This window comes from Alosa pseudoharengus, unplaced genomic scaffold, assembly GCF_046254945.1.
Source record: "Alosa pseudoharengus isolate Yale_2024_CS ecotype anadromous, Long Island Sound unplaced genomic scaffold, YU_APseudo_1.1 YU_APseudo_1.1_scf_8, whole genome shotgun sequence".
Taxonomy (NCBI): Eukaryota; Metazoa; Chordata; class Actinopteri; order Clupeiformes; family Clupeidae; genus Alosa; species Alosa pseudoharengus.
Window position 1 is genome coordinate 27,090,256 of NW_027468870.1, and position 24,064 is coordinate 27,114,319.

Here is a 24,064-nt window from a genome sequence, read left to right on the forward strand (position 1 = left end):
TTTGTGAGGACCTGAGATGGGTAATGCAATACACATAAGCATAATGCGTGTATGTGTGTGCGTGTGTGTGTCTATGTTAGTTGCAATGCTTCAGTAGCATAAATGAGGAATATGCCTGGATTTGGTACTAGTCTTTGCCAACATGTCTGACCTTTGTCCTCAGAGGTGTTTTTCACTGGCATATAATAACATTCTTTCTGATAAATGCTTAACAATTTTGGCAAAACAAAACAAAAGTATGAGCTCTTTCACTGATACTCCAAAGAAAAACAGAAGCATGTTTTCTGCAATATTACACTAGGAATATGTACATTATTGATTTATCATATCAGCATGGATAAGGACATTGTTTGCAATGGATTTACACAGCACAGTACAAATTAGAATGCTGAAAGGTTTTGCCAATGTCATTACCTTTAGCAGACACTGGATATGTACAGCTTACTCTAGAATAACTGTGTATTTACACCAGAACTTTAATTACAACGTTCAAGCCCCTTTTTAGTGGATCACACCAATCAGCCATCCATCCAGGTTAATGTAGCAATTATCTCTACCCATTACCATTAAAAAAATATTAACATATATGAGCTGATTAAAATAAAAAAAAACTTACATTGATTTGTGGTTGCTGTGAATGTGTGTCTACAATTATTTTCATTGTATTTTGTTGATTATTTCACATATAATGAATGGTAATACATCAATAACAGCTTGTTTGATCTAATCAAAAGTATTCCACAAACATATATTTCAATGACATTTTAAAAGAGCACTATATAAATACTGACCAACTGTACTGTATATTACCTTTCTTATTGCTTACCATTACTTTCAAGAGTTCCTAACACTTTTATATTCTCAGTTTAGACCATGAAAGAGCACATCAATATCATTGAGGGCTATAAATTCCTGGCACCCTATGACGCATATAGATCTTTTCATCATTATGCATTTCCTTGAGTAATTGCACACAGTCAGTGCTGGGAAGAGATTGAATAATACACTTTTACTACTTATTAATGTTTTTATGGAGAAATAGTGTCATGCAAGGTAAGGGAAAATAATGTGTTTCATTGCATGTCATGGTTTGCTTTATCAAAGCATCTGTGAAATATAATGAAAGTGGCAATTAAGTGTTCATACATAAGTAATTTAACCTATTCTTTAGGACAGAACACACAGATATAGAGTTTATGTAACAACTGATTATTATGTGCTATCTCCTTGAATGTAAATCCAGACATGATGCATACTTTTCTTTTCATTTATTTATTTATTTACTTATTTATAAATGGTTAACCTACAGTGGATGTGTTCTGAATGTTATCTGGGAACCCACTTAGGCAAACCTGGCAGATATCATAGCCTTGATTACACTTTGTGTGTAAACATTGTTTATGGATTGTTTATGAGAAAGCATGACAAATATGAAATGTTAAAATGTGAAGCATACATATTATGTATGACAAGAACAGACATTAACATATCAATGGTTCACTTGATTTAGTAAACTTCATACTATTTCTTATTACATTTTGGCAACACTGTACAATTGAGTTGTACAAATTGTTTAATAAAACGTACAGGAGAACACACCGTTGATAGTGGGACTATCAGCACCTGGGAAAACCTGCAGGCAACCAAACATACTTTAGGGATAAAAGACTCTAGATTAAAAAAAAAGAAATTGTGAGCAATCAGGATATGTCCTTGAATCACTTACTACCTTAAGTTGTGCTTTTATCTCCTTGTAGCTTCTCTTGACATATAACATTTTGATGTTTTAATTATTACCAGAATTAAAGAAAAAAAGTGTGCCATGTGCTAAAAAATATTATAAATATGATGAGTCACTTTCATCTATTCACTCATTCACACTGCAGATCAATAAGAAACCTTTCATCTCTGTGTAAACATAGCTATGCAAAATTAATCTTCACATAAGATTCTGGTACACATACAGTTAACAATCGTTTACAATATATATTTACAGGTTATTGTGAAAGAAAGATGACTGCTGTTGATATCTCTTTATTTTCATAAATATGCTTTAACTGCTGGTTCTGTGTCACCAGTTATGGATAATAATGTATAATGTATGCTAATGATCAACTGATGACCTGGCATTCACATCCTATATAATTAGCATGCTGTGTGGAGGTGACTGTTAATGACACACTAAGTGTGAGGCATGTTAGGTATCTGTTGTTTCATCCATCTCAATGTACCCCTTATACATTGAGGTAGGCCTACAATGTTTTAATTTTTCACCAAAGGCTAGTTTGGTTTAAATTAAAGGCAGTATTGTTTTTTTGAGAGGAGACCTTTAGCTGGATATGTTGAAGGTGATTAGACCCAAGCACACCACATGTTTCACCTCCAGTAAACGGGGGTTTAGATTGAGGGCAGTGTCAAGCTGCTTCTATAATAATGTCATCCATGTATAGCCAAATATCTCTGAAGTTAGAGTAGACATGCTACCATCATTTGCATTTATTTAGGAGAACCGACAAAATACTATTAGAAAGAGCTTGCTAGTTGGCTGGTCAACTTTAGGAATATTTAGCTATACAACAGAGACTAACAGGTACAGAGCTTTGTGGTTTGTAAACTTTACTCACTGGTGACATAAGAGACATGCTAATGACTGATGCTAGCTGCCATTGTTTTTTTGCCTCCTTGCTAGCAAGTCTGTCTCTCATGCCCTAGGATGCAGGGTTGGATCCCAATGTGGGACTGTGCTTGTTAAAATACAGGGTACAGCTATGTTATGCTATGTTACCGTCATTTCCCCACCAGAGACCAAGGATTTACTCTGAACAGACAAGGGGCCCTCATTTGAAACAGCAATGTGAGCCATGAACAGGCTTAAACACTGTAGCAACCACACAATCATAACAGGCAGTGGTAGGCTACCAATATATGTGACCTGATCTGACAAAATAAGTCACAGTGACCTAAAATTCAAAATTGAGATTTTGGTATCAATGGACAGATGGCACAATGAGCTTTAAGAAGATTTATATATTGAATTGTTGTCAAGATATGTTATGGCCTCCCACCATCTTTTTCCAATTGAAAAACTGTAAAAATTGCGCTTGAAGTTACAATTTACAGGAAGGTAGGCCTACAAGTAGGACTTGCCACCTGGAATAATAATTTTTGTAACTTTATATTTTTGTCTTGACTATGAAACTTTAATTTTGAATGCCTTTTCTTTCATATAACACCAAAAAAGAAAAATCTATATTTTCAGTGTTTTAAGTAATCGGCCTGTATCTCAAAATTAGAATGTGCGACTTGTGACTTATTATGTCAGATCGGGTCACATATGGTAATTTAATGACACAGTGCAGGGTCCAATCAAGTCGAGTAAATAGAAACACTCTTTAAAGGAACATACCCAACTTTTTAGAAATAAGCTTATTTGCCGTCTACTTCAAAGTTATATAAGAAGACACATGTCCTTCTCCTTCCTGTGCGTTCAATTAACCCAGTCTGACACTGTTAGCCAAGCTTAGCATAATTCACTGAAAGTGGGTTAGACCAGTTAGCAAAAGCGAGCTTTAGGCTTGCTGGTCTAACCCAATAATAAGCTTATTTTCCAAAACGTTGATGTATTCCTTTAATGTATAGAGGAATATGACTGTAAGAGTTTGTCAACTATATTTTTAGACATTTTAAAGAAATGGTATGGCTTCCTCCTCTATGTATAAATACAAAAACATTTTCTGATTGTGTTTGTGGTGTTGCAAAATTATTTTTCCTAGTAATCAGCCTTAGCACGTTGCCTGCCGTTGTGCATCATTCAAATTAGGGCCCAAATGTTTGTCCGGTATGAAATCTTGATGTTCAGATAAACAGCAGCTAACCGTCCGGGCAGTGCTACCTTTACACAACTTTGTACTCTCATTCTAGACTCTTGAAAGCCACATTCTTCCATTTTTCCTCTGTTGTGTTCTGGGGCACTGGAATGATATGAGGATTTGGTTTTCTAAAATATAAATAAATTTTCATTAATACATGTATATCCATTCTAGTAAAGTAACAATTTAAATAATGCTTGAAAATAAATAATTCAATTTAGTAGTTACATAATGGTATAAAATACTTACATATAATGTATTATAAAATAGGTATATAATGGTCTGAGTATTCTATACTACCTTTTCATATCATAATGGAATAAATGAACTAGTATTTTACATGTGGTTAAAGGCCAAAGTAGTATTCTATCGAGAGTCTTGTTTGGTGACTCTTTACATGGAATGGTGTATCATTGATTGGCAGTATTCATTTGAGCTAAAGGTAGGTCATTATGTTGAATGACACTGGAAATGCTGCAATGTTCAAACTATGCCCAAGCATTTAGAAAAAACTGATGTAAGTTGCAAACTGTAAAATGCAGACTTAGGGTTGTAAAACTAAGACGGGAACAGCTACTTTTTGAGCATTGGTTTGTTTGACTTGAAAATGAGTCTGCATTTCACGTCTGCATCAGATTTGACTAATATGAATCCCATCTCAAATCTATAATATAACTTTGGCAACCAAAAATAAACAGAAAATAATAATAATCACATAATACACTGAAACAAACAGAAATATATAAATCTTCAATCATACACAGAATAATATACTGTATATAATTAACTATAATAAGGTAAATATAAGCAACATCTTTGCAGCAGGCACCGTATGATCTTAATCTCTCATGTCTAAGGTATTCATGTGTTAGCCAGCAAATAAGGTGTTCCAAGGTTGAAAAGAGTTAGTCCTGATTTTGATAAATATTTATAAAGTAGTTCAGTCTTGCTTCTGTTGAAAAATTAGACAGCAAAAACATTTAAAAAGTGATACACATTTCTCTGGCCTTGTTTAGTTGATGTAGTAAAGCCAGTAGATCATGTTGAAACATCCGAAGACAGTCGGAAAGAGAACCCTTGACCACTTGTCGATAGAGTTCACGTCTGTCAAGTCAGGGATTCGGATCTTGAGCTGGGAGGCGCTCCTTCGTAACCGGCCCTTCTTCTGGACCATGTGCCGCTCGAGGGCATTGTGGCCATAGTTGTGGCGTGACAGGCCCGGCTTCCGGTACTGGAGCGTGGAGCTGTCGTAGGTCAGCATGGTGCCCCGGGGGTCGCCCAGGCTCAGGGTGAGCTCCGGCGTACCCATCTCGTTCTTGATCTCCAGAGGGGTGAGGAGAATGTTCTCATGAGAGTCCATCTGAAATGGGACAGAAACACACTGCTTCATTTTAGCATAGATTACAAATATATTTGAGCTGATTATGCTATCTGTCTATAAAATTAAGGTGCAGTGTAACATATCAACAAAAGTAGTCAGGCGACTACAGACCCTCGGCTCTCTAATTGGTCAGGACTGAAAGTAAAAAAAAAAAAATCCTACATCAAGATCCTGTACCTTGTAAAAGTTTGCAGTAAATCGGACGAGCACTTTTTAAGTTATTAAAGTGTAGACACATACAGATGGACAGACAGGTGGATGGATTATAATTACAGCACCCTCCAAAATGTCTTTGAACTAGAACAAACTAGTTCTGACAGGGTTTATGACTGATTTATACTGGAGAACTGTTATAATGTCACCAAAATAAACTACTTCTCCTCCTCCTCCTACTACTAATGTGGATGAGCCATGGATTTAACAAGTCTGTTGTTTAAATACTGGAGGCCACTGGAAGTATGATCAGCATGCAGACTCTAAATGGAAAGGACCAAGGACTGCGCTCTTTGAACCTACAGAGTTAAAGGTCAGCAATTCTAACTGATTTCTAACCCGCAACACTTTCTGTCGCAATCTCCTCACAATCGGCTGGCTCTGCATTCAGAGTACACTGTAAAAATGTTTTTTGTACACAACGGCCACTGTGTGAATTGGAAACAAACAAAGTAGACCAAACCTGTCCCCCAAACACGGTAAAACTGTTGCAGCCTATCACCAAAAGTGGGGGATGGAAGTTTGGGGAAATTGAAGGGGAGTTTGGGGATGGGATGGTGAGGTTGCTCTTTGGTATTTTGTTGATATTTGGTTCAAATACGTGACATAATCTAAAATCACTGATGGCATCTTTAACTGACCTCACCACTCTGTATGCCTGTATGGTTATGTATGAAGTGTTATTGGTATGGAATGCAGTATGTATGGAAAGATATATTGTTATGTATGGAAAGCAGTATACATGTATGGAGTGCCTTGTGAATGTGAAAATGGAGGCATAGGCCTTTTGGTACCTTGTTCTTCTGCTCTCCTAGCCCCATTGCTGCGTCATCCATGAAGATGGGTTCCCACATTGTGTCATGACCGCCTAGGTCCCTCTGTTTCATTCTGGGAAACAAAGCGTCATCTCGCTGGACTATGTTTCCAACCAGCCACTGAAACAAACAAAAACAACAATTTCACCTCAGCTGAACTTAGGAAGAACTGCAGCTCTGAAAGAACTGATTATTATATGAATAAAAAATGAACAGCAAATATAACCAGGAGCTTGATGGAGCATTGGTAAAAAAACAGCTTTAGCACTTGTGGCAGCCCCCAAAGATAAGAAACCTTATTCAGAAAGCGTGCAGGTCTAATTTTGAAGTTGAATTGAACACTGAAATAAATCTTATTTGTGTCCTAGCGAAAAGTAAGAGTTTTGAAAGGTACCCTTTGTATCAACTCTAGGGTTGAGGATGGAAATTGCCTTGTTTAAGCCCTTGGTTTCTACAAAGCAAGGCTGCCATCAGCAAATCCTACTTTTTATTGACTTATTTATGAAGTTGGAACAAGCACATAGGATGGGATAGGATAAAATAGGATGAAATATTGGTTGAATTCAGTTAACAGTAGTACAGAACATAAATATTATAGCCACATACTGTATTTATGAGCTAAAAGAACACTCAGATTCAGTAGGATGTGTTTTTTTCTAGTGCTTCAGCATGTTGTCTTTAAATGTCCTGAGGAAAAACCAGTTACTCTGAGAAGCTCTGTAGTCAGCTGGTAAAAAATTCAACACAGCACTGTGTCAACCAAAGGCTTGGTATGAACTCTCGTATTTGCTCTTTTGCAGAAAAGCTTTTTTCTCTTCTCTATGCTGAGATGGTTCATGGAGTATATGGGTGAAGGCTTGAGGAGTACATGAGTATATGGGTGAAGGCTTGGTGAGATGATACATGAGTATATGGGTGAAGGCTTGGTGAGTACATGAGTATATGGGTGAAGGCTTGGTGAGATGGTACATGAGTATATGGGTGAAGGCTTGGTGAGACCTTGTTTGGGTCCAGCCTTATCTTCTCATTGTTGGCCGTTGCTGCTTTTTCGGCTGCCCTCTTCTGGCGTTGTGGGCCCCTTCCGAAGAAGATGTAGTTGACCAGGGCGTATTCGAGCAGGGCGAGGAAGACGAAGACGAAGCAGCCCATCAGGTATACGTCAATGGCTTTGACGTAAGGGATCTTGGGAAGCGTCTCTCTCAAGTGGGTGTTGATTGTGGTCATTGTCAGTACAGTTGTGATGCCTGGGTAAGCAGGAAACAATCATGAGTGTGTTGCTATTCTCTGACAATCTGCTTTGTGTCAGATCCAGGATTATGGTCATGTCAGATTTGACAAGCTGAATATGCACATTGGAGAAAACAAAACTATTTGGTTGATGTGATTTCTAATTTGGGTAGCAGCTTTTTTTCTGTTTAAATTTTTTTTCTGTTCTGACCCAGATACCTCACACACATGATTGTAATACACGTTCATCCAGCTGCCATATTGTTTTATAGCATGAAAACTGATACATAGAAAAGTAAACTCAACAGAGACTCTATCAAATGTCCTAATACCCGTAATTATATACCATCATTCACATATAATATTACTGGCTAAATCAAACTCAATCTGTATTATCTATCTACATTTGTTTCTAATATGTTTAGTCATAGGTTTTCTAACATGTGTTTGTTGCACTCCACTATATATAAGTATATTTGTATTTTGATTAAATCCATGACGATAAATCGAGGTGAGACTGCCATCCATTAATTAGTCACACCAACCAACGCAACTAGCGGTATATCAACAATTAAAAAAACAAACTAAGAAAATAAAGTACAAAGACGACGTTTGAGTTTGCTGTTTGAAATCAATTGTTCTTTCCTCACCTGTGTGATCTGATTGCACCTGACACCTGACATGTCTCCCCCCTTTTCACATGTGTTACAGAGTGTAACTACAAAACACTATGCTGCAACAGCACTGATCTGCTTTGAGCCTTGCAACCCCAGCCTCAATCCTGGCCCCTAGGCCCCGTCATTAAACTCCTCTCCCCCATGCATGTCATTAACTCCAGCCTTACACACCTGCTCGTGCACACACACACACACACACACACACACACACACACACACACACACACACACACACACACACACGGCACAGCAGAGGGATGCAGGTCAGAGTCCAATCATGGAGAGTGCTGCTCTTATTGCGTGAGAGCCAAGCTGATGAGGTCTCTGACTCTGCTCCCTGTGTCACATACAAACTTTCCTGAACCCAGCGGCCACCATTACGTAATACACGATGACAGAGAAATTGCGATAGGTAGATACATAGATATATACAGCTCTGGAAAAAATGAAGAGACCACTGGACATTTTTCTGATGTCATCCTAGGGTTGCTGAGTGACATTCAAATGAGTTAGTAGTCATATTCAAATTTGCAGTGGTCTCTTAATTTTGAATATGACCGTCAACTCATTTGAATATAACTCAGCAACCATAGGATGACATCAGAAAAATGGTGGTCTCTTCCTTTTTTCCAGAGCTGTAGATAAATATATAAATGTAAACATACAGACAGACAGATACATGAATATATAGATAGATAGATAGATAGATAGATAGATAGATAGATAGATAGATATAGATACATACATACAGTAGAGTTAGTAAAGACTGTTTTTTTGTTAATGGTTTGTTAGCCATTAAAGAAACTAGAGGAGAGGTCTATGCCAGTCGCTTAGTTCAACAGCACCAAGCCATTTAATGATGTCTAGAGGCACTACAGACCTGATGTAGTGTTATGCTATTATGCCACCCACGGTTGGAACCCCCACTTCACTCTTACATCACAGCTGAAAACCTTTTCTGTATTTTTTTGGATTAAATTAAGCTATTTGACTTCTACTGGTAATGCCTGGCAATTTCACCCCATTCTCCTGAACTGCACTGCTGTTCTTAAGTTTTAATACACTTCCAACTCATTTTGTGGATGATGCCATTCCTCACTGGTTTTCTGGCAAATGCTCTCAGCATGAGGCACTGTATAACAAATTAAATTTTGCAAGAAAGGAAACAGACTATGAAATAAAAAAGCACAAATCTACACACCCAGAGCCACTCTTGCAGCCGAGGCGTCGTAGTTAATCCAGAAGGAGACCCAGGAGAGGATGGTGATGAGGATCGAAGGCATGTAGGTCTGCAGGATGAAGTAGCCAATGTTCCTCTTCAGCTTGAAGCTTAATGATAGCCGTGGGTAAGAACCTGAGTGAGTAGGAAAGGCCCAAAGAGGGTCGAGAGTTCAGCGGATGCAGACACGCGCCATGTTTCTTGTTGTATGAAGCATGGTCTCATTGTGAAATGTATTCATGAAATCCATGCAGTTCTTATTGCATACCATTTTGACTGTTACATTGGTGCAGTGTGCTGTGATAACCGAATCAATCTACTCTGATATTGCAGGCTACACAACAGAAGAAAGCCGAAGAACAAGGTATGATATAGTTGTGCTCTGGCTGATGCCAGATGTTTTCCCCATACTATTTGCTGTTTTTATTGTTGTTGTCTATCCTTCTTAGCAGACAGTTTGTAATTATCTTTTATTTGACATTTCATCATTTGATTGATTTTGTAATTGTTATTGTTATTAAACTCTATATCATTTTTTTTCTCAGGGCTGTAAACGAGCTGCTCAAACAATTACACTGTATAAACAACAGTTGTTGTTGTTGTTAATGCTGTTGACGATGTTGTTGATGATGGTAATGGCGATGATGATGATGATGGCGATGACTATGATGATGATGGCGATGATGATGATGATGATGATGATGATGATGATGATGATGGTGATGACTATGATGATGGTGATGACTATGATGATGATGGTGATAACCTGGATGGGTGAAGAAAAACATGCAACTTTCACATACTTTGATTCCACTTTGAGGGAGAAGAAAGGAAGTATATTTTAAGGTAAAGTATTCCCCTTCCCCACAGCAGGGTATAGCTCTCAGTGTTCCCTCTAGCGTACCTCTCCAGTAGGCCTATTCTCACTCCCTATCAAAAGCTAATGAGCTACAACAGCCCACTCCCTGCTGCAAAGACATTACAGCAAACTTAAGCTATGAGTGAGTGTAATGGCAGGTGGAAGAGCATATGAAGGTATAGCCTGCCTCAAAGACAAACTATGCCATTATTTGCTATTAATAAAAGAAAAGAAATAACACCAATTCAACAAAAGGAGAAAAGGAGAATATATGTAACAGTAACACAAAGGTCTTTTGCTCCACCCACTGCTGTGGTATTTCAGCCGCATACATAACAAAGTCATAAATATGAAAATATGACACATGAATAAAACATCACTTCAAACAACATTTTCCTAAATAACTCATAAGCATGCTCACTTTTGTTGGAGCAGTGATGGTCTGGACCTTCACTGTTGGAAAGGTGTGTGTGTGTGTGTGTGTGTTGGGGGGGGGGGGGTGTCTGGAGTGGTGTGGTGTTAACATGGATTCCACACAGTCCAGCCCCACTGACATTGTTGTTTGCTTGCTCGCTGCTGCAGGAGCCTGAACACTTTGTAGGGAAACTGGTGACAGACTAAGATTCCTAACTGCTTGTTCTTTTGGTTGTTTTTCCACAAGTTTTTACAACCGTATTGATTTCAGAAACATTTGATTGGGAGGATCTCATTTCTCCTTGACAATGTGTTATCAAATGTACTATCAAGTTCTACACCAAGGCTTTCATTTCAAAATTGCAGTGGTTTATAATCACAGCAGCTGAAATGGGTCTTTAATGTGCTCTTGCTTCACAACAGCCCTCATTTCAGACAAGAACAGAAAATAATTCCAATCTGAAATACATTCAGCAAGCCACTGTCTTCAGCAAATTAGAATGGAGAAGTTCAAAGGCAATTCTAGACGCAAAAAGAGCTTAATTTTATAGGTGTACAAATAACTTTGTTTAGCACATTTTGCATGATATGCTTTTAAACAAGCAATGTAAACACTGGTGTGGCCATACCTGTGGAGAAGACGACATTCTTGGAGATTAGCTTGTAGTCAACAATGGAGAACTGAGGGAGCTCGATCCTCTCTACGCCTGTCACAGCAGTGTCACCCCCTCTCCAGTGAAACTCAATGTCATCTGTGGTGTAACCATCTGGCAAGACAAAAAAACAAAGGATTAACTTAAGAGAAGAGTAAAATGGAGAGAGAGAGAGAGTGAGAGAGAGAAGAGAATACGCAAATGTGTTACTGTAAGGACATATTTTTAGGGTCTCCGACTACAACACAGGAAGGGCTGTTAAAATTCCCTACCCATCCAATATTAAACACACTAAATCATGTATGGCGCAGAAAGATGGTTGAAGTTATACATAATGAATAAGTAGTAACGTTATAGTTAACTATCTCTCAGACACATTTGTAGAAATATGATGGAATAGTACCCTAATCAGTCCAGCACAAACCCAATAGGCAAATGGCCAGTTCCATTTCTAGGAATAAAAACATCAGAGGAATAATGTATATTTTTGCATTACTCTTCTGTTATTAGAATCATAAAGTAGAGAACATGAAGATCAGATAGAAGGAGAAAAGAGAAAAAGAGAAGGAGGAAGAAGAATGGGGAGAGGAAGAGGAAAATGAAGAAGTAATTTGATGTGACACAGCTCTAATAGCTCACAGAAGCGCACAAATACTCCAGAGATCCCGAATATCGACCACCAAATATCTCTGTGTTATTGTGGACTTCATCCAACGCCCATCCAGGGTCAAATTCATTACCGGAGAAATCACAAGTTTCCCCCCACCATCTCGCGGCCTCGCTGAGCGAAGAAATGGGACATAAATATTCAAATAAAACAAGGGTTATTCTCTCCGCCTCATTGCTCTCTCTCCCTGCTCCAGCCAGACCATTAGAGACACAGGCAGCCCTGGCTGGGGGTGCAGCCTATAAATGATTGAGAGACATCGTATAGGAGAGATTGTCCACCCAAGCACACAAGGCTCGGCCCTGGCTAATCTACTGCTGGGCCCATGCAGTTGTCATGTCGCCTGCCTGTAGGGCACAGCGTGAGCGCAACGCATAATTGAGAGAGAGAGAGGGGGGGGGGGGTATTGATGGGAGATTAAAGAAAGGGAGATCTATTCGCCACGAACAAGAGAAAGAACTATTTCTTGCTGACAATCAAGTTGAATTTGTGAAGGACATCTGGCTAGTAGTAGTCTGTGTGTGCATTTGTATATGTGTGTGTGAGAGAGATAGTGTGTGTGCGTGTGTGTATGTGCGTGCGTGTGCCTTTACTGTAAGTATGCATGTGTGAGTGTGAGAGTGTGTTCATGAGAGAGAGATTGTTTATTACAGGATCTATGTATAACAACCCTGGCTAGAGGATCTTCTGATGGGATTATTTTGTTGACCTCTCTCTCTATCCCTCTTTTCTCTCTCTCTCCCCACATTATTGACTCACACTGTGAAGAAACCGCCTATTTCCCCTCTGCTCAGCTTGCTATAGTCCTTCTTCCGTTCCAGTAATAACACATGATAACCTATTTACATGCTATGAATAAATAATTCAAAATATTCCATCTACCCCTTTTACCCGTTTGTACACATACCGCACACTACATGAACACTCCGATCCACAAGACCCTCCATCTCCATCTATTAAAAAAAACTCCAACACAGGAGGCTTCCCTCACTGGGTCTCCCTCTGCGAGAGGCCTGCAAGTGACGCAGCACGCTGCAGTGCTAAAGTACAGTAACACAAATGTCAATCAATAATGTATAACAGTCAGGGTTTTGTGTGTGTGTGTGTGTGTGTGTGTGTGTGTGTGTGTGTGTGTGTGTGTGTGTGTGTGGGTTGGGGTGTCAAGCGTTTTTCTGTGCAGTCCACTAGGTTTCTCCCCATGCACTTAACTCCATTGTTTCTATGTCATTGAACCTGACGTGGCCAATTATCTTGAGCCCACATTTATGTCACTGCTGTTACATAACCAGGCTCGGGATGCATGGCCCCTCTTGGGTCAAATATGCGCTGGAAGTCAAGGGTAAAAGCCATCGGAGGAAGTGGACTTGTTTCTCAGAAGCGAGGGGCTGCCAATGTTAAGAGTGGAGCCTACGTCTATAGAAGTTAAAACATATCTCTGCCTGAGTCATATTCGTCATCATGCTGGGAGGTTTCTGATCACTATGACCAAAACCAACCTACTGTGAGAGGGTCACTATCCCTTGCAATCAGCACTATAACAAATATTTGGACTCAATTAGCACTATGAATCACACCCACATCTAAAGGGGACACTTTTTTAAAACATTTTTTTAATGAATACTGATGTTAAAGCCTAAACTAAAGCTGATCAAAACAAATGGACTTATCTGAAATTACATCAGCATCATAGAGGTCACATACATTTGCATATAGATAGATACTGAAAAGAGCAAACATAAATATATAATAAGCACTTACTCATTTACTAATGACTTCTGTGTGAAACATAACTCAGAAAGTTTTGAACAGTAACCCAAGGGCTCCGCTGCTGTTTCGCCATACGCAAAGACTTGACAAGCACACACAGGCACATCACTATTGGAATGCTAGCCATTAAAGTTCTTTTCATGTTGCTCTTCTTTGAGATTCTCCTTTTGAGCTAAGCTCCACTAAATATTTGATATAAAGTCACTTGTACGGACACCGAGCTAATTTAATTTAATTATTTAATTTAATCTCATTTAGTATGGCATCCAATCACATGGCCTCTAATGTCCCATCTAATCTCATCTCATCTGCATCAGCTTGAACATCAAGGCTGTCTGGTACCCTTTGTGGTAGTCGTCCAGTAGGGGGGAACATGAGAAATGTGAGAGCAAATATTCACCCTGATATGCAAAGAAGAAACCTCAGGGAAATAACCCTGAAAGAACACGTCCTTGTTTTCACAATCACCAGCCTACAAAGCAAATTGATTTATGTCTATTATGCATCTATATCACACATATGGACAAAATATGGAGATTCAAGGGGATTGACTGAGATAAACTACACTATAAACCAGAAAATATCTGTCTAATCAAAAGCATACTTTAAATAAATCCCTGGGATGATGATGTATTGACCTGTCTGAAGAATGCCCATGTATTGCTTACATGCAGTAGAGCATAACAGTAGTGATGTTCCTGTGGGTCGCCTGACAAGAGCCCATTCATGTTTCATGCATAATAGATCTATAATGGAGGGACATTACAGGAGCTGTGAACCACAGTAAAGATCTAGGCCATAAAGATATGCAGGAGAGAGGCTCAGGCATGGACCTACCAGGACCTGGAAATATAATGTCTGACTGAATGCTTCACATTTTGCAAGAATATTTAGCACGGGGAAACTATGTGTTTGCATGTGTGAGTGTGTGTGTGTGTGTGTGTGTGTTTGTGTGCGTGGCCGCGTGCATACGTGTATGCATGTGTGTCTGTGTTTCTGTGAGGGAGTGAGTGAGTGAGAGAGAGAAGGTGTGCATTCATGTGTGTGTGTATGTGTAATACATTGGATTTAGAATGGTGGTGATGTAATTGTGATGACTATGCTGTGACTGTTTGATCTCCAATCCGCTGAAACGAGGCAACACCTGATGGCGGAGGATAATGCTATTCTAATTAAGCTGAGTAGCAGGGAGTTGTTACAGTAGTCACACCGACACACACACACACACACACACACACACACACACACACACACACACGCACACACACACACATGCACACACACACACACACACACACACACACAATGACACACATGTACTGACTGACACGTTTCTGCCTCGTGTTAGATGCCAGTGGGAAACCCTCTGTCCTAAACAAAGATGCAAGGTTGTCGCACAATCAATCAAATGAGCTGTTTCCACACCACAGAAAAAACATCTCTTCCACCATGGAAAAAAAACGTGTCCTTTCCCTAATGCATACAATAACAAACAAATCTTTTCCTTCTAAAAGGGGATAGCCAAAAAGGATATCTCCATTTTACTTTGACATTAAGGCAACACTGAACACACTGAATGGATCACACAATATTGATTCTTCGGTTACACTTTACGGTAAGGGTACATGAATTAATAAATCATAATTCATAATGATGTGCCCACCACACTTAATGCTTTAGGTAATGTGCTGTTCATGTATGAGGTCACTAATGACAGACTATGAACTCATATGAATTCCTGATGATTCATGAGATATTAACTCATTGAGTGCCTTTTCCTTCCCATGCGCTGAGTGCCAAAAACGTAATATTACGTTTTTAGCTTTTTTTTTAAATTACGAAACTAGACACTCTAACACACCTTATATGTGATTTTGGGAACTCTGTGATGAATGGAAATGAAATATATGATGATCGAAAACTCATGAAAAAGCAAGATCTGGACATTTTATCTGGACGTTTGATCTTAACCCTTTAGCCGCCAGGGTTTAAAAAGAATAAATTGGATTTGTACATCAAAATTTCAAAAGGCCATGGCTTGCAAGTGGTCAGAGATAAAGTCCTACTGTAAATGTGAAAATCATTTAGTATGAACAGAAGTTTATGAAGGGGGTAAATTTACTCATCTAATATATATGACGTCACTGGATGGTAACCACCGTGAATTATGTACATTTCAGTAAATACTAGATGTTGAACATATTTGAGCAGTTATACTTTCTTTTTTTGTCATTTCACCGACATAACAAATGAACAGGAATACAGTCACATGTAAACCAAGAATAGTAAACTATTACTATAATCACAAACCCTATGCTACTATACAATAAAGTAGCCTGGTCAAATCAGTTCCATATCGCGGGTGACTTTGTAGTTCTTCAGAGCCCTATTTTTACAACCCCTGCTGTCTATACCACGTCCATTACGGACACTATCATCATTATTGCCACTGGCACCTCCAGCTATGTTGGGCAAAGGGTCAAAATAAGCATGGTATGCTTAGTGGACACTGTCGCAAAGACGTACTTCCATTCAGAGACGCACCGTGACTATCAGTCAATAGACGATCGATCATATTCTCCAAAAGGCAGATATTCTCCTTCAGAATCAGAATAGGTGAATAACAGATCCAAGACTTCATCACACGTGAATTTTTTTTTCAACATTTGTATTTCTGCTTCAATTTGTGCAAAACTAAGGCCCGCATCGCTTCCGCGTTATGGAGGAAATGCACGTCTTCTTCGTGTGTTTCTCGCGTGTTTTCGAGAGCTTCCTGAAAACTTTGAAAAAAAAGGTTGAGCTTGAATCGAAGCTCTGGGTGTCTGCCAACTAGTGGTCAAGAGTACAAATGAGATTTTACACTGTACTCGCGTCTATCGTCTGTTTTATTCAGTAATGACGATTGTCACAATATTGCGACATGGGCGGTTAGAGGGTTAACTCGGCTTTTGATGGTTGCCGCTTTGTTTCGAATCAGTCACTGATTAGCCTATCAGTGACAGGCACGCCAGGTCAAAATCAGGTCATTTATTTTTGTGGGTTTATCACTAGGTGGCAGGTCTCGTTAGATCTCTTCCCAGAAACTTGGCAGACAACACTTCTCAGGTGCTGAAGGGAGAAATGAAAAAGTCGAAGAAAAAGATATTGCAGCAGGTGTGTTTTCGCCAGACAACGCTGGATGAGTCCACCTTTCTACTAAGACAAGATGACTCTGACCACGACAGGTCAAAAACATTACAAGGAGTGACTGAACACCGTGCTCAGGAGGGAGTTCCATCTCCACCACGTGCCGGGCCTAGCGAAGTGGGTGGTAGGCCGAGTCGCACTTGCAAGAGGGCACGCCCTTGCCAGAGTGCCGAATATGTCGGTGATAGTGACTCATAAAAGACGCAATATCTCCATTTCTAGAAAAAAAAACAGGGATTTTGATGAAAACTAGCCACTGTTTAGCTTGGGATTTCTCAGGAACAGAGGCGTGTAGAAATACACGGTTTGCACCCACTGAGAGCTTAAAGTCTCACCTTTCAAACGAGCCATTGTATGTGTTCATAGCTATAACACAGAATATGCTGTGGCTGTACAAAAATCATCAACAATGGTCTAGATTGCTGTCACTCTAGGACATACATGGGCAACATACGGCCCGCGGGCCACATCCGGCCCGTGGGCTTTCCCTGACCGGCCCGCGTAAGGTCCGTGAAAGAACAAATAGTCAAGAGCCTAACATAGAGATAATGCACGCAAATCAATATTGTTGCTTTTATTTTGAAAGCGACTGCTATTTGTACGCCCATACATTTGTGCGTGGATGCATACGATGTAAACACCCTCACTGAATTGTGCTGGTGAATAGAATTTATGCTTCTGCGTCGACACAATGCAGTTGCCTTTAAGTCGGCGTAAACCTTTTAAAGTTTTGTGTGTCTTATGTCTGCGTCGCTCACCACCGCAAAGGTTGTCAGAACGAACTCCTGCTGTTTGTTGGCGATACGAAGTGTTCATTTCAAAACTTTACTGGCAGATAGATAGTTTACATTCGGATAACCCCGTCATTGTAACCAAAATATGTCTGAGTTTATTTGCAAAGCTTATGTTAGCGACCTAGTATGATGCTACTACCCACAGGTTGCTTGAAGCAGCCGGCTCAACACACAGGGCGAGTTGACCAATCACAGTTTTGTGCATAAAGTTAAAGCAAAAACATAGCCTACATTTTTAAAATAGTTTTCTTTGTGCATGTTGATTAACGAATGAAAGCCTACTATTGTCTGCTCCACATTTTCATAGTCTAATTCTGCATAGAGTTAATTTAATGATGGTAATGATTTAATGATGAAATATTGCTGAGTGTTGATGAAATGGTGGCACAGGCCTATGGTTGTACTGACTCCTTCACATTTTCATGGCCTAGCCTAATTATATAGATATTGTAGTACTTTTTTATATCAGTCTTTGAAAACTGAAAAAAAAAAATGTCAATGTCAAAAAATCATTTTCGAGAATGAGGATTAAATACTGGACATAAATTAAATAGCCTATTGCTGTTTTTCCTTTGTCTCCCTCACATTTTCATCTGTTCTTACGAGTAGTAAACAAAACCATATGATTTACTTAATGTTATACAAGAACAGGATAGAATTGAACAGAATTGAGTTCAGACTTGAGTTCGGTATTTTGGGTCTGGCCCTCCTCAACAGTCCCAGTTTGTCATGTGGCCCCTTGGGGAAATTAGTTGCCCACCCCTGCTGTAGGACAAAGCTTCCGAAAACAGCTTGGCATTCAATGAGTTAAGGAATGAAGTAATACATAAATCATTAATTAATTAATGCATTCATTCATGATAATTCATGTACCCTTACCGTAAAGTGTTACCGATTCTTCTAAAGAAATACATGAACATCGGATGACTCTCTCCTTGTCCTTCAAATTCCATTTAAAACCAAACTGTCTTGACACAGCCATGCCATGCAAACCTTGATCAGTGTGGATACACAGCAGCAGCTTCAACAGGGTGATTATGGTCAGTAGGGTTGGGTATCGTTTGGGTTTTATCCGATACCGGTGCTAAATCGATACTTTTAAAACGGTGCCGGTGCTGAAACGGTGCCTGAACCGGTACTTTGTTTGTTATTAAAATGTTTTAAATTAAAATGGTCTAAAGCATGAATTGCTTTTTTTTATTGATAAGACAAATTTGAACATGAAATTGAACTGTTATATTCAATTTACTATCAATATCTCATTGCTCCTACGAATAATAAATTTAAATGTTAAAACAGCTTGCCATGCATGCACACACAATGGTAAGCTCTGCTTTCAAGTTTACCCAGTGTAGGCGTTTTGCCATAAGGTATTGTAGCGATCTCACCCTCAGACAAGATTCACCTTTGGCCCGGACGGCCATTTATTGGAACAGGAAGACTCATACGGACACAGACAACTACATAGGGCAACACAGGGGTAGTCTCAGCCGCACATGCTACACACAATAAGGGTTTACCACACACATCAACACGAGGATAAAAGCACATGAGGTACAACCAAAGAGACTAACACGCTAACAAATACACAACATGCTAAACGTAACTACAACTATTATAATCGACATTACACATTCTAGCATTCACTCGCACTGCATTCTGGGAAACACTCATTCCACGTTAAACATGTACATCCACCGACGCTACATAACCCCCTCCCGAGCCATTGTCGTCCCCGGCAATGACAGCTCAGCTCACCGCTCGCGGCTGCGTCGGTGTCAGTCCCAGTGCTTAGTCCAAGTGACCGGAAAGCCTCCGGCTGCACGATAACCCCTCCCGACTGGAAGGGCTCTCGGCTGCCTCTGTCACGTCAGTTCTCCCCCGAACAAGCACCAGAACCGGCCAGACGTGGGTCGTGGTGTCGCTTGGGCCCTCAGTTTCCCGCCGTGCAGCTGCACTACCTCAAACAGCAGCAAACAGTCCCACTGCAAGCCGAACCCCCGGATACGCTGGAACCCCTGGACGTTCGGTAGCCCCCTCTGGCTACTGTGACAGCTCGTGGCCGTTGCCACCTGTCCACAGTGTGCCGATCTCCAGGCGGTCAGCAGTCCACGTCGAGGTCCCTCCTCGCGCTGCCCTCGTGTAGAACTTTTGTCGGCTGTCTCTCGAGCACAACGATGCTCCACTGTGGCGGGAAATGGAGACCCCGACCCTCTCAGCAGGCTCGGGACACACAGAAACTCACACACAAAACATGAAAAATATTGCGCAGACTTGCGTCAACTGGAACGTGCGCACTTAAAATCTCAAACAGTCCACAAAACGATAGCTCCCAAGGCTCTACAGGTCGACGTTACCCTCTTGGTCACTAGCTGGAGCACCGCAAGCTCCCGAACTAGCAGCTATGACTCCATCACACTCTCGACCGGCAGCTGACGCTCTGGAAGTTCTTCCATAGCTGGCGGTGTAAATCCGGCCGCTGTGGTCGTGTTCCAAGGTCGTCAGAGAGTTCGCGCTCTCTATGGATGAGATCCTCGGATGACGGCAGCATCGACATCGGCGTCGAGCCGGGAACTCCTCAGCCGGGGCCGCTTCCTCCAGCGCTGGCAGCTCTCGTCGGCTGTGCAGGGCTGGTCCCGCTGGTCGCCTGCACAGGTCCCGCGCCGGGCCGTCAGGTCCTCCATCCTCCGAAGTGGCGAGCTCGGCGAGCTGGCTAGTCCTTAAAAGGACCATTGGAACATCTGCTGAGGTCCGCCGCCATCTTGCTGGTCTGGTCCTCGGCCTTCTTCTCCGTCTTGATCTGGCGTAGATCGATCTTCGCGACCCGGGAGGGGCCCATCCCACTTCTGACACCAATGTAGCGATCTCACCCTCAGACAAGATTCACCTTTGGCCCGGACGGCCATTTATTGGAACAGGAAGACTCATACGGACACAGACAACTACATAGGGCAACACAGGGGTAGTCTCAGCCGCACATGCTACACACAATAAGGGTTTACCACACACATCAACACGAGGATAAAAGCACATGAGGTACAACCAAAGAGACTAACACGCTAACAAATACACAACATGCTAAACGTAACTACAACTATTATAATCGACATTACACATTCTAGCATTCACTCGCACTGCATTCTGGGAAACACTCATTCCACGTTAAACATGTACATCCACCGACGCTACAGTATGTTAAAACCGCTTGCCATAAAACTGCCAGGTCATGGACAACGGCATTTGCAAGCTAATCTAACAGGGAACAGGGACTAGCAGTTAATTCAGTGTGTTCCCAAATACTTCAAGAAATGTCATGTCTTAATCCATAACACGCAATAGTTTTGAACATGTTAGGCTATATGTCGGTGTTGAAGTGTTTAGATTCCCAGCGCTAGCCAGACATTTTAACAGCAACTATGGCTATGCGCTAACACCAGTCAGCTGAGTTTAATTAGCGATAACGTACGGAGATGGTTTCGTAGCCTCGTTGACAGGTATGTAACCTACATATTTATGTTTTTGCCAGCGAACTTTTAACATGATCTTCATATTCATTGTGATACTATAAGGGCCTCATGCACATGAAAGATTAGGCTAATATCATGCCATTATGTTGTTTAGAACACACCGTGAAATAAAGTTTTCACCTTACAACTTTGCTGATAACATTTCAGATAAATGCCAGTTAGCGCATTAGCAAGGATATTGTGTAACATATAGGCTACTGTTGATGTTGTTTCATAGCCTTTTGCTTGTGTGTAGTTAGGTCCACTGCTAGATTTTGACAGGAGCTCACGATGTCGCTTTAAAGTAAGCTACTTGGGCTCACGCAAGCTGTCAAACACTGTCCACTGGCCTATGTGGTGCACCCACCCCTCTGGTTTATACATCCAGTGTTTATGTTAGCTATCGATAACTGTGTCTGGATGTGTTGCTATCAGAGCAAGACATTAGAGATGGCGAATGACATGCAGTGATGCCTCGTATAAACAAATTAATTAAAAAAAATAATAAAAAAAATTAATTAAAAAAAAAGGCACCGAAATGAGGCACCGAAATCCACGTTGTTATTCGATGCAGTTACTACCGTTTGGGTCGGCACCGGTGCCATATTAGAACCGTGTTTCGGTGCCCAACCCTAATGGTCAGTGGTCTGTCCTGTGTCCGTAGCTCCTGTTGTGAGATGGACAACAAGACACCTCATTCTCCCTCCTCACCTACTCTCTATAAAGAATACCATTGGTTGTTTTCTTTGCATAGCCAATTTGGCATGGCTTCTGTCAACGCACACACATTTACATGAACAGAAAAAGCACACTTGAATGTGCAAGCAGTTTTCAGTGCAAGGCACGCCATCAACACACTGTGGTGTTCAAGCTCTGTCCAAAAACAATTTCATTTTCAGGAACCGCTATGCCAATAAATGGTTAACCCTTAAAGGTGTACCGTCACACCCGTGTGATGGGAATGTTGGAAAATGAACGTTCTAAAGAATATCTGGGTTCATTGAATTCAACATACAATTTTAGAACCTTCAATTGTTGCGAAACGGAATCTTATATTAGAAGGTTTAAAAACCCACACATGCATGTTTCTATTTTTGTTTTCATCTATATGCATGTCATGCATTCAATAGCATCACGTGTGCCACTGATTTAGTTTATTTACGTTGTGTCAAAGTTTACAAATTGTGCCGTTTGGCACCTCTCTTATAAACTCGGCTTTGGTGCGTGGAATGCAATTAATATGCGGTTCCAATCGTTGAGTATGCAATTACCTGGAACCTAAGTAAATTACACGTTCATTTCAGGTTCACTCAACAATCTGAGTCACACTTCTTTGACACTTCTCATAGACTTCAGTCAATCTCACTGATGGCTATTATCAAATCCCATGGCACGTTCTTTTTAGCTGAAAAAAAAAATTATATGGAAAGAGGGTGTTTATATTTTTTGTTGTCTTAAATGGCTCAGTATAGGAAAAAATCCTTGAGCTGCCCATGAAATCACTCCTACTTACCCTGGTAGGAGACGCCTGATGACTAATAAAGGCCTGCATTTCTGTACCCTCTACCACAAACACAGTTTATCACTGACAGGCTGTTGTATCTAACAATTGCACCACCACTTAGATTCACCAAAAGCCAATTGCTCAATGGAGCACAATCAGTAAGCAGAGTACAATGTCAACTGTCAGCTATTGCCGGGGTCTGGTTTGTATTAGTCTTACAATAATTGCATGCCACTTGATTTGCACTGAAGTACCCCTTTCTAATTTTTCGCTTAAACTCATGAGCAGCAGACCTTAACAGGAATTAAAAGCACTCTTTTCGCCTCATTAATGTTTAGCAACAACAACTACACTTTTAATAAAAATTGAATTCAACACACATCCTTTCAACAGAACTCATGCTGCTCATCCCTCAAAAGGCATGCTTCACCACTACACAGAGGTTGATTACTGTATAAGGATCAAGTGATTTTACTTTGTGTTTGTTGATGATTAATGTCAAAAGCAATACACCAGAAAAAGATTAAATGCTTCCAAGAAGTTCACTGTCATCGAGTGTTTGTAATTTCACAACAGGATAAAGCCTGACAGGGCCTGGGCTTAGCATGCCTATTTGCCAGGATTACACTGATAAAGCTGTCATACTACTTGGCAAAGATAAACATAAATTACTTTAAAGACTCTGAAATAAAATAATAATGAACAAGCAAACACACAAACAAACAACAACAAAAACCTGTGTATTAAGGGAGAGTGGAGACGGATGCTGGCAGGGTCTACTCCACAAATGTGTGGCAGTGTGGCTGCTGGTGGATTGATGGGCAGCCCGTTTGTCAAGCATTGGGTCAGTCCTGGACAGAGTCCTGTCACCAGTCCACGTGCCCCTGTCTGAACTCTTGGAAACAGGAGAGCTGCCTTTTATTTCAGCAGTAGGCGGAGTCCTTAAATATTCACACTGAATGCTCCGGGTTGAGGTACATAGTGAGAGTGTGAATGTGTGAGAGAGTGAGTGAGTGAGTGTGTGAGTGAGAGAGTAAGCCAGAAAATTAGTGAGTTAGTCCCAGACTAAACAGGGACTCAGGAATAGTGTTTAAGTATTGCATGAGTTTCATGTCAGCACACCAAAACACATACACACACACGCACGCACGCACGCACACACACACACACACACACACACACACACACACACACACACACACACACACAGACAGAGCAAGAGCTCAGAACACACCCTGTGTCCTCTAATGACTCGCATAATAGCCTGCGTCGCTGATCCCTCGCGCTCGGGTGCCGGCTTCCACTGTAACTAA

General features: G+C 40.6%; 1 protein-coding gene across 2 annotated transcripts in view; it reads right to left on the reverse strand.

Annotated features, from left to right (window-relative positions):
- Positions 1-4,786: 4,786 nt before the first annotated feature.
- gabrb2b (gamma-aminobutyric acid type A receptor subunit beta2b) overlaps positions 4,787-24,064 on the reverse strand; it is a 46,300-nt gene continuing 27,022 nt past the window's right edge. Inside the window, exons 6-10 of one of the 2 annotated variants that reach the window (XM_076274622.1) lie at positions 11,304-11,441; positions 9,384-9,536; positions 7,278-7,522; positions 6,258-6,398; positions 4,787-5,229 (exon numbers count right to left, since the gene is read on the reverse strand). In XM_076274622.1, coding sequence (XP_076130737.1) covers positions 4,882-5,229; positions 6,258-6,398; positions 7,278-7,522; positions 9,384-9,536; positions 11,304-11,441 — 1,025 coding nt within the window. In that variant the 3' untranslated portion in view covers positions 4,787-4,881. The remainder of the gene's footprint in view (positions 5,230-6,257; positions 6,399-7,277; positions 7,523-9,383; positions 9,537-11,303; positions 11,442-24,064) is intronic. The other variant, XM_076274623.1, reaches the window with a different exon arrangement.